Source organism: Phalacrocorax aristotelis, chromosome 22, assembly GCF_949628215.1.
Source record: "Phalacrocorax aristotelis chromosome 22, bGulAri2.1, whole genome shotgun sequence".
Taxonomy (NCBI): Eukaryota; Metazoa; Chordata; class Aves; order Suliformes; family Phalacrocoracidae; genus Phalacrocorax; species Phalacrocorax aristotelis.
In genome coordinates, this window is record NC_134297.1 from 4,722,128 (window position 1) to 4,734,086 (window position 11,959).

General features: G+C 47.7%; 1 protein-coding gene across 1 annotated transcript; it reads right to left on the reverse strand.

Moving 5' to 3' along the window:
• Positions 1–1,492: 1,492 nt before the first annotated feature.
• LOC142067604 (uncharacterized) lies at positions 1,493–9,581 on the reverse strand. The gene is made up of 10 exons (XM_075116416.1): positions 9,432–9,581; positions 8,578–8,698; positions 7,954–8,171; positions 7,141–7,392; positions 6,843–7,034; positions 4,856–5,005; positions 4,609–4,712; positions 3,917–4,134; positions 2,286–2,506; positions 1,493–2,083 (listed from the first exon to the last, which is right to left on the reverse strand). Coding segments are annotated over exons 2-10 (1,518 nt in total). The 5' UTR covers positions 8,580–8,698; positions 9,432–9,581; the 3' UTR covers positions 1,493–1,922.
• Positions 9,582–11,959: the final 2,378 nt, after the last annotated feature.

Below are 11,959 nucleotides of genomic sequence, written 5' to 3' on the forward strand. Positions count from 1 at the left end.
CCAGGTAAACAAGGCAGGCATTCCTTCTCATTCCAGAGGCCAGTCATATTTGCAGGAGTGAAGGTGCCTTCAGGACATGTGAGAGGAACCCGTGTGCCTGAAAGGGAGACCGCAGAGGCAATAGAAAACCCTAGGATGACTGCTGTGATCTGATGAGACTCTAGAACCATATCAGAGAACAACAAATTACTCCCAGAAAGCAAGGCGGCAGCTACACTACATTTGCTCATTGCCACCTCCGCATCACCCGGCCTACAGGAAGACACGCATCAGGTTTGTACAACTCTGGGATCACAGGGAAGCACACAACACTTGAATCCTTGCCATAGCTGGTATGCAAGTTCCGGTGTACCTGTAGGACAGTAAGAATGTGGTGGGCAGCGCTTGGGGTCTCCTGCCACCGGCTCCTGGCAGTAGAATCCTCTCTGGCATGGAATGCAGGATGCGGAGCCCCTGGCCAGCTGGTACTCCCCAGCAGGGCATGGCGTTGGGTGGGCTGCTCCTGACCGGCACAAGTGACCCTGGCAACGACAGAGAAGGAAGAGGATTGCGTGGAGATGGTGGCAAACTTAGGGTCTATAAAGGGTGAATCCCAGAATTACCAAAGCCTAGGGCAACATTCTGTGTGGATATAATCAACATTTCAATCAGGTATGTGCGACCCTTTGCCACTTGGAAAACTAACACCACCTGCCCAGAGCTGAGACCCACCTCCTTCACTGCCCAGCTGTCGCTAAGCAGTACCTTAGGGCAGAGGAATGCTGTGGGGCTGACGGAGCTGAAGTTTGCCGGGCAGTAAAACCCCTCAGTACAAGGTCCTGTTGGAGAACTCAAACCAATGCTAGCACAGAAAGACCCAGGGTAGCACGGCACACAGCTTTCTGGGGAGGTACCACCTGAGGAAGAAACCAAAAGTCAAGGTCAACGAGAGAGAGACAGAAGTACACCCAGTACAGCCACAGCATTATCAGCTCTTATTTGAATTGATAACACATTGCCACCTCCAGGCTTGGCTGAGCACCCCAACCCCCTTCAGTGACCAAGGGGCACCTCCTCACCATGGCTGCCAGCAATGAAGTCCCCTGTGGGTGAAGTCACGCTCACCTGTGGCATTGTTCAGGGTTCCAACCGGACAGGCAATTGGGAAACGAGTACCCTCCGGACAATAGTGCCCAAGCGGGCAGGGCCCACTCAGCGGGAACGCAGGTGTCCCACGGGGAACGGCATCAGCGGCTCCTCCTTCACAGTAGTACCCAGCTGAACACAGACCTGCCAGGGGAGAACAGAGAGGGTGGCAATCAGCAGCCCATGGCACCGCGGCCAGTGAAGGGACATCTCCTCAAACTCTCAGAAGCAGGCAGATAACTCAAGAAAGGAGAAGCTGAAGCCCATGCTTGTCCTGTTTTATCACTGCCAATATCCTGGGCCGTTCACCTGTGGTTTTGCCTTCCCTCCTCCCCAACATTCTTTGGTCTCTATTCCTTCCTTTTTTCACTTGCACTGACCTCATCTGGCATTTGTTTACCTCCTCACTTCTCTAACTGGTTCCCCATGTTTTGTTTTCTGTGGAGAGTTCTGCTTCTCTTCTTTTCATGTGTCCAAACAGTGACGATTACTTTGTGCTTAAATGGGAGGGGAAGGACTTAGGAGGACAGAAAGAGAAGCAATGAATGGGTTAAAAGCAAAGAAAAAGTAAAAAAAAACACCTAAGGGAGACAAAGAAAGTAATGCAGTAACATAAAAGTAACATCCAAAACAAATGCTCAGTTAAAAGAATAAAACAGAGAAAAAAAACATCTGATGGGCAGACATAGGGTAGAAGGGTGCCCTCCAATAGCCTTTACTACCTCTGTTCACTGTTTTCTCCTTCCCTGCATCCTTCAGCCCTGAATCTCCATCCCCTCTGCTGTGGGTGGTCTGTTTTAACCAAACTCACCATCAGGTTCCCAGTTAGCATCTCCTCTGCAGTACCTCCCCGCTGGGCACAGCTTGCAGGCGGCGGGGGCCACTGCCCCCTCCAAGGCGTTCAGCGTCCCCTCGGGGCACGGCAGGGGGACAGCAGTCCGAGCTGGACAATAGTAACCTGTACATTGAGAGAGGCGAATGAGACACTGCTCAAGAAAGGAGAGAGGGGCAGGAACGTCAGGCTTGCTCTAACTAATGGCAAGTACCCCATCCCGTGGAGTGAACCACTGCTATGGCTCAGCCAGAAAGAGTTAGGCAGGCATCCACCACACCTCTTCCCACTTGTGTTAGGGGTTTGGCTGCACACCTGTATGGCTCACCCCTAGGGCAGCTGAGCGGCTCGACAGTGGCAGCCTCGCTGCAGGCCATACCAGCTGGGCAAGGGAGGCAGACACCTGCTCCAGGCACAGGGCTGAATGTGCCGGGCTCACAGGGCAGCTCTAGCCCAGTACCCGCAGGACAGTAGAAGCCACTGGGACATCTGTATCCATGAATCCCATCAGAAGGGCAAGGAGCAGAGTTTCCTTCCAGGCAAACATACCTGTAGAGAGAGAATTCAGCCTGAAACAACGAGCTCACAACCCTGCTGTGAGGCAATAGATGGGGGAGGCACTAATCAAGAACCAAGGGTCAGCACATTAAGAAACATCCCGTGAAAATGCAATTTATTTCAGTTTTGCTAACAACTTCCCCCCTGCACCTATAATTTAGCACCTGCCTGAAAACCCTGGTAAAAGGCTTTTTTTCATCAAGCTGTTTGGAAAATTTTCTTATTCTGGAAGGAAAAGCCTCTGAAAACTGAAGGTTTTGTACTTCAGTAACACAGGGCATTCAGTTCGTGCTGTCTTTGCTTAGCCTCCTTTTATCCCCAGTCCTCTTGTAGGCCTCTGCTTTAATGCCATCTAGTTCTATATTGACTCTTCCCTTCACCACTTCCCTCCCAACAAGTAAAGATGAGGAAATATAAAAACCATTGCGGTAAGAGCAAAGCAACAAGGAAATAAGAGCCATGATCCCACTGCATGCTGTGGACACAGATTCAGAGGATGTAGTTTCTAAAGAAGAAATAATTCCTAGCCCTTGAGGCAAATGATGGAGTGCAAAAGGAAGAGTGTTGAACAGAAGAATAGCAAAGCTGCTGCTTTTTTTTTTTTTTTTGCCTGGAAGCCAGACCTATTTAGACTGAACAGCAGGCTATAAGTAGTGATGGATGCTACATGGTAGAGGTGTTGAAAAGCAGCCTGGGCAAAACACAAATTGTACCCTGTTGGAGGGCAAGAACTTCACAGACTTCAGAAATCGAAGGTTGTTCATAATCATGTGAAAGCCATTACCGCCCAGCCCAGAAAACCTTAATCAACACTGTTACAGCCAGGCTGTAACATCTTTCTAGGGTTAAAGGAATTTTTGGGAAGGCTTAAAATTCAGCTGAGACATGGCAAATCCCTCTTATTGCCAGGAAGTCTGTTTCCATGGCTAATTATTTTTAGTCATTCCAAACATAGCTTGGAAATGCTATCTTGTCACTGGTTATTGCACCACCTTGTGGGAGAAAAGATAAAACGCAGAAGGGAAAAAGGATGCCCTGGTCAAATTCTCAGCAGTGTGGTTATGAAGCTAAATAAGGGATTTGTAATACACTAAACCTACGGTGAAAACAGTGAAAAACCATGTATTAAGCTGGGACAGAATGTCCGGCAAACATAAAGGGAAAAGGAATGGCTCCAAAACATCTACTGAGATCACCAAGTAGATGCTATATAGCCAACTTGAAGGGCTAAGAATAAAGTCTTTGCGGTTTAACTAAATTTTCAGTATAAATATTTGCAGACAAGGCATTTGACAAGAGATATTCAGGCCCAGTGTCTTTTAGTTTGGATGTCCTCTACTATAACCTGTAGCGACCCTGCCAGCTGTATTTTGCCACTAACAAGCGACTGTCTCACCGCACCCTGCGTTACACAGCGATGTCTGAGCCAGATCAGACAATCCTGCCCCACTGCAATACCGTCCAGCTGGGCAGGGCTGGCACTGTCCCTCTGCCTCTAGGCCCACGATGGCAGAGAAGGATCCAGGAGGACAGGGCACAGGATACCCTGTGCCACTGGGGCAGAAATGCCCTGCAGGACAGATGTCATTACCAGGCAGACCAAGGCTGGAAGATTCCACCTGTATCAGAAAAATAGAAGGAGAGAAAGTGTGTTATTGAAAGAAGATTTAGCACAACCTACTACAGAGATGGGTTCTAGAAAGGGCACATAGGAGCTGAGTCCTACAAGTTTGCTACCACTGAAACTAAATGAAGACCACAGCTGGCATAAAAAGGGTACTGGCTGCTGAGGCGTGGCTATCCTATCCCTAATGCCATCTTTTGGATATTAGACAGCACACTCCACTGCAGTCTACAGAAATGGAGGTCTGGCCAGAATTTATCAGCAGGAAGCAACATTTACCAGCAGACATTAAGAGCAGCATGTCACGACATCCAAGGAGCTCTCAAGGGCAGCAGTAAAAGGCATGAGCAACCTCATACAGATCAGTAATGCTTGGAAAATGTTACACCAAAAGCTACAAGATTGTGACAGCCCAGTCCTTGTGCCCAAGTCGCTACGTTTACTGTGCTGCTGCCGGATGCTCACTCACCCTGTGTTTGAAGGGTGCTGGGCTGATGGCTCCCTTGGCACAATGATAACCAGAATAGCAAAATCCAGAAGGCTGGGATAGACCTTGTGCTGAGCAATACATGCCTACAATGAACAGAAAAGCGATGTCAGTGCGAGGGCCTGCGCAGAAGATTAGCGGAGGAGCCAATAATATGAAGGGAGAAGTCATATTTTCCCCAACCTCCCCATGTGTGCCCCTGGGTTTCTTGTGCCAAGTCCCTGCTTACCTGCTGGGCAGGGCTCACAGTCAGACTCGCTAGTGGCACCAGTCCTGGGGCCAAAGGTACCCTTCGGACACGGATGCTCTGTACTGAAGTTGGTACCCAGTGGACAGAAGTACCCAGCAGGGCACAGCTCAGCAGTGTGCGCTCCAGAACCTAGGATACAAAGAACAGCATCTTGCTCAGGAGATATTACAAGAGGTGACAGGCAATGTCATTCTCTGTCAACGTAGTCAGCCTTCCTCCCCTATTAGTTCAGCCAGACCCACGGCATGGGATTCATTGTGCGTACTTCTAATTTAGTTGTTCAGATTCCTGTTGCAGTAATTGGAGAGAAACAGCAGCCCTTCCTGAGGAACTGCACTTCAAGTGCAATTCATCTCATCCTAAGGCAGACGTCTAAAATGAGAAAGATAAATTGCACCTCAGAAGTGACTACAGAGGGAGCACAGAAAACTAGCTCAGATACAGATGCCTGCAAAGGAGGTGTCTACAGTTTTATTAGAGGAATCCCATCTAGGGAGTACAATTCCACTTGCGCAGCCGTATTTCTTGGGGTTTTGTTGTAGCATGCATGAGCTACCACAGGGAAATATCTTCATTACTTGTATTTTACTGGGTATGGAGTTTCTTTCCCCACACAGGAGAAAGGTTTGGCTTCAGCCTACTTGTTCACCTACAAGTCATATTCTCTGAAATGTGTTTTGACTTTTGTTCTTGGCAGAAACTGATGCACCTGCCCATCCAGTCCAATCCATGTAATCCTAACTTAGTAGAACCTTAACAGAAGAAAGGAAACTATGGCACTCAAAATCCCCGTTTTTCCCACTAAGTCTAACAGGAAGACTCAGCCCTTAATGACATGGAATCCTTTTTTACCACAACACACAGCCCCCTCCAGACTCTTCACTTTTGTTAGGCTGTTCACAGAAGAGCCCTGCTGGGCAGGGGTCACAAAAGTCCTTCCCCTCCTGTGACTGATATGTCCCATTCTCACAGGGTACAGGGAAAGCAGATCCCGTGGGGCAGTAAAAGCCTCGTGGATAGCCATAGGGAACAGGGATAACTGAAGTCTGGCCCGGTGGGCAGTAGTAGCCTGCAGAACACGGGCCTTCAGAAGTGGTTTTGCCCAGCCCTGCAACAACAAAAGCAAAACCTTTCCCTTTTCCCTTGCCACATAAAAGACAATGGAAACCCTCATCTCCTGAAATCATCATCTCCTCCATCATATACCTGTAACATGTGTCACAAAGTACCTGTTCTCTGAAGCTCAGCCTCAGACAAAGAACATCTTATCACAAAGTCAGTTCTGAATTACATGCCTGGGGGAAACATAGGCTTCCAATTCAAAAGCTCAGCTGTGATTCTGAGGCTCTCATTTGTGGTTCCAAGCTCTGCTATAAACTCATGCTAGTTTAGTCAAGTAATTTCCTCCCTGTAGCTTTAGTTCCTCACCTGAGAAAGGAAAAGCCTCTTTGTCTCACGGAAGGTGATGGGCGAGTCTGTTACCGTCAGTGTGACCGCAAATATTTCAGTGTTGGGGGGAGCAAATAAACATCTTGTACAGACAGATGGTGAGAACCTCTGAGAAGGAGCTGATGTCTCAGAGCAGAGACCCTGGCTGCTGGCCAGTACCAAGCTCCTGTTTGCCAGGATATTTTGATTCCCTGAGAGACTGAAGACATATAAGATATCTAGAAAAGGCGGCTGAGCCAAAGAAGAAAGGCGTAATAGCAAGAAGTGTTATTGGTGACCTGGGGCTGCTACCAAGAACACAACAGGAGTTTTGGAAGACAAATGATTCAGGGCATTTATACTTGACACACATCTGCAGAAACCATCACTAGCCAAAGATGATGCGTGGCACCTACTGAGTTTGTTCTTCCTATATCTGCTAAGAACAAACTTGTAAGGAATAACGCTGTACTGGATGTCTATCTTGACTCACATTGTGTAACGCCCCCAGTTCCCAAACACACCAGCAGAGACTCACCAGTGCAGAAGTATCCAGCTGGGCAGAGCTGACAGTCTGTTGACTTCCATTTTCCACTGTCAGAGCTGAAGCTTCCAGGGCTGCATGGGATTGGGGATTCAGAGCCTTCAGGACAGTAGAAGCCAGGGGGGCAGTGCTTATGATCTGGCTGCGTGGATCCAAGATCACAGAAATACCCAGCGTAACATGTTCCTGCAAGAAAGAAAACCTTCTGTGTTGGGCTTAAGCAACCAGAAAACATGAAAAAAAATTCCAAACCGGGAGACTAAAAAAGATGTTAGATACATGCAATACACACCAGAAACACTGGCTAGGCCTTCTCCTTGGCAGAACTTCCCCCCAGGACAGGGCAGGCAGGCATTACGGTAAACCATCCCAGACTGAGGTAAAAACGTGCCAGTGGGGCATGGCTCTGGCCTCCTGCTACCTGGTGGGCAGTAATGGCCTGCTGGGCAAAGGTTGCCTGCCTCGTCATTAACAGGATTGGGTATATGTGCCTTTGAAGTGCAGTAATACCCAGGCAAACAAGGGCCACTTGGGGATGAGAGCCCTAAAAAAAAAAAGGAACATAAATTCAAATAAGCCAGTGGCATTATATAAATCGCAGCTTCTGGACTAAACAAACCAGACAAGCCTTGTCATCACAATGATTTCAGAGTCTACTGGCCTGTGACTAGCTCCGTTATTTAAAAGCTGGATCTACAGTCTGCCTATTTAATTATACAAGCGATTACCAGAAAACTAAAGGCCTAAACAGCTTTCTAGATCATGTTAACAGAAGGGGCCGATCCGTACCTGTCTTTCCACTAAGAGACAACAAAGAACAAATGAGTCCTAGAAGCCAAGCTGTTTGCCTTTTGGTTTCATAATCTTTGCTAAAACAAAAACACCTGATCTGCCTCTTCGATTAAACTTACAAAAGATAGTTTGTAAAAATCTTTGAAATGAACACAAAAAACCTCTACTCCAGGGGTCCCAGAGATCACTACACATGTAACTTACAAGTCGTAAGAACTGCATACAGAAGAACACTTTACCCATTGGGGACCTTTCTGACTCTCCTAGACACAAAGCAGCCTAGGACTGTATTTAATCTATACATGATTCCTACCTGCACTGGCACAAAATGTGCCTCCAGGACAAGGCTTGCATTCCCCAGGATTTTCCAGTCCAGTTTGGCTACTGTAGGTGCCCTCTGGGCACGGGTACTGATTGGCAGCTTTTGTTCCTGAGAGGCAGTAATATCCTGCAGGACATTCTATTGGTTTAACCACGCCTTGTGAGAAGTTCTCTTGGAGATCACCTGGCTGGTCTTTTAGGGCACAGAACCTATTAAAAAATAAAACAAAACCCCAAACCAAACTGCAAGTCTTGTCTCAGCCCGCGCTCTGTTCTGCCAGAGACTAAGAAACACTTTCTGCACAACAGAGACAGTCCAAGACTACACAATAAAAGGAAAGCAAATTACTTGAAAGGAAACAAATGGAGCGCTGAGATGCAAACTGTCAGGACCATTCTGTCCAGACAGACCTACCAGGATGGATCTTCTACGATACACAGGTTGCAGTACAGAAAATGACACAATAGAGGGAAAGGTGATATGAAAACAGAAACGAGAAAACCAGCCTTGTATATGAAAGGACCCAACACACAGAGCAGCCTAAGGCAGAGGGAAATACACATGCTAATTCCTAAGGAGAGCATTAAGAGGAAGGAGCGAATCCATTTCACTTACATTCCTGCTGGGCACGTTTCACATTGGCTTTTACCAGCCTGATCCTGATATTTTCCGGAGGGACAGGGTATGGGCTCTGGGCTGCCAGTGGGGCAATAGTGACCCACAGGACACAAATAATCTAGGAGTAAAAAAAAAACCAAACAACACTTCTAACGTCACTGCTCTGCTTATGCGCTGAACATCTGTATAGTGCCATTAGAGGAAGCATCACTGCAAACGCAGAACTGGAAGGTTTAATAAGATAAAAGCTTTAAAAAGAACAACCACCCCCCTCCCAGTTTTGTTAAAAGCAGTGCTAAACACAGATTTGAGCAGCGGAGGCCCGTGCACCCCACTCTCAACACCAACTTCGCTATCACCGAACTAGGCTTTTAACTGAACAGCCATGCAGACGTGCTGCCCTTAACAGCTTTCAGAAAGCTGAAGGGGCTCCAGCCTCTCTGCACTGTCACGTGGTTCACTAACTTCCTTTTCACAGAGCCACCTGTAGGCTTCTAAAATGCCAGGATCCGAGTCACACTTATCCCTGCATCACCCTTAACGAAAGAGAGAATCAACAATTGCATATAACCTCTCTCTCACTGGCTTTTTCTAAGAAGGGTGAAAATATCACAAGGAATAAACTCTTGGTATTCTTTTTTTTCAGCTTGTTTTTTGCCTTGGTAAGAATCCCTATCTTTCCTACTGTATTTACACATAATTACCCACTACTTCACCTTGGAAAAATTTTGGAAATTCTGCCTTTTTAATCTAATTAGCTAGCCATTTCTAAAAGTAACTTGAAACAGCAAGTAAAGGCAGAATTTAAGATCATATTTGCACTGCAAAGAATGACACCAAAGATTTTGTACCTGAATGCTGGTCTGAGACAGAGCCCTCCGGGCAAAACCACCCTTCTTTACACAAGCCCTCCGGGGAGCTCTGACCATGCTGAGAACAGAACCACCCTGGGAAGCACGCCTGGCAATCCTGTGCTGACTGGCCACCACGATGAGCCAAAAAGGAGCCTGAAAATAAAAAGCCACCAAACGCACATTCTCATGTCATCCTAGACCCTGCTGGAAGTGGCTGTGAAGCACAAGCTGTTCACACAGTAACTTTCTAGCAACGCTAGCCCCAGCTACCTCTTGCAGGAGATGCCAAAAGGATGCTGGCTAGGAAGGGATTCAAAGGGAGTACAGTCCCCAGCACGCCCTTAGGAGAGTAGATGACAGCCTTCCTGTAAGAGGGGTCCGTGAGAGGTTGGTCCCGAGTGCTGGCTGAATTCCTATTTATTTCTGGTCTGGACTGAGCAGTACAATCACTTGCTTAATGTAACTGTAGGTTTAATCCAGGAAAGAAACAAACATTCCACAGTCTCTCTCATTCAACTTAATCCTTCCTCTCATTAATGGCGATGTCAAAAGGACACCTCTCACTGTGCAGGGAGGGCAGCAGAGGCTCTTACACATGCCTGGCTGTGTGACCTCTCCTTCAGGAGGGCTCAGCAAAGAGCTTCCCCCCCACAGCTGCACAGCAGCACGCAGGCCACAGACAGCGGCTCCAGAGGCAGTTTTGCAATTACTGTCTGAATGCAGTACTGAATTTAGGACTGATGTTTCCAATACAACACCACTGGATTAGAGGCTAAGTTTTTGTACTGATAGCAGCTGTCCCTTGGGGGGACATAAAGGCATGCTTCAGTGCAAAGTAATAAGGGGCTGCGGAACAATGGCACAGACTCAAATGAGCTCAGCAGCTCACTGGGCACTGGGAAGAGAAATGATAGCATGCAGCAGCTGCCATCAAACCCACCTGAGGGACATGGAGATGGAGAAGAACTCCCTGCAGGACAATAATGGCCTCGAGGACAAATGTTCCCCACTGCTCCATCCATGGGGTTTGGGAGTGTGGAGCCCCCTGTGCAGTAGAAGCCAGCATCACAGGGACCTGATGGAGCTGCGAGCTCTGCAGCTGCACAGTACAAACCTGATGCAGTGGGCAGAAGCAAGGCCATCGTTTAAGAGACACCAGAACCAAACAGTTCCCAGCACAAGACTGGGACTGCCTACTGATCTTGGCAAAAGAGTACAAACAACCCAACCCAAAAATTTGTGCAGGAAGAAAGACTGTTCTCCTACCTGGAGTGCAGGGAAGAGGAAAAAATGAACCAGCAGGGCAAAAGGTTCCCGCTTGGCACAACCCAACAGATCCAGAAGCTGGAGCTGCCATGCCTGCTAATGGAAAAGACACAGAATCAGTTGAAACATAAGAATTGCAAGCACTCTATCTTATCGGAAGAGCTCAGGAAGAACAGAACTAGAGCACTGAATTAAGGAAAGTAAAGTAAGCCATCCTGAACCTGCCTGGGTCCTTTAAGTGTAATACCACCTCCTCAGTAATAATAATCATCATGCTTTATTGTTCCCCTTCGTACCAGAATCATTTCCAGGAAACGCTGACTTGCTTGACGTGGATCCCGGTGGACAAAACCATCCAGGCATGCACAGTCCATCTGGTCTTGCTAGGCCTGGCTTGGAACAGACCCTTCCAGGAGGACACAGCTGGCACTTGGAAGCATCCCAGATATTTAAAGCTTCACTGTAGGTTCCAGGGGGACAAGGATACTGTGTGGCAAATTTTGTATTCCTGGGGCAATAGTGACCTAGGAAAGAAAAGACAGGCTTCATAAAGCTTAACACATCCTGTTAATAGCCTGGGAAGAATCCCCAACCTGCTCACATAGCATTCTCTTCATCTCTTTCTGAGAAGGACTGATCCCAAGCTATGATGGTGGGCCCATCTTGCAATTTATCACTACGCAGCGAGCGCTACTTCACATTGGCTGCCTAAAACGAAGCCGATCAGGGCTGCGGATTAGCAATAGTTTTAACAGCATGTTGTTTTTTAATGAGAAGATCTCAGTGCGTGATAGGTCTACCGTCAAAACTGTTTGCTCCATTTACCATTTTCCACATTCAGACAGGAACTGAATCCCAAAGAGCTTAAGTGCTTTGACCAAGGTCATTGATGTGTCCAGTGGAAGAGATTCGTGCCTCAGGCAGCCCAGTCCAATGACAAATCAACTCCAAATAGCTGTAGGGGCGTCTGCTAATCCCTTAAAATTTCCTGGAATAAGTCAGTAGGGGCAATAGACCCACCTGCGGGGCAATCTGTGTAGTTTGTGGAAGCAGCCGTGCAGTAAAAGCCTTCTGGGCACTCCAGACACTGTGCCATACTCCAAGTTGGGCTGTAACTCCCTGCAGGGCAAGGCTGGGCTCTGCTGCTCCCCACCACACAGTAATGTCCAGGTGGACACGGTCCTCCACTGGCTGTTACCTTTGAAGAAAAACACCATAGTGACAGCCTACAAAGACAGAGGCTGGCCTTGCAAAAGGTC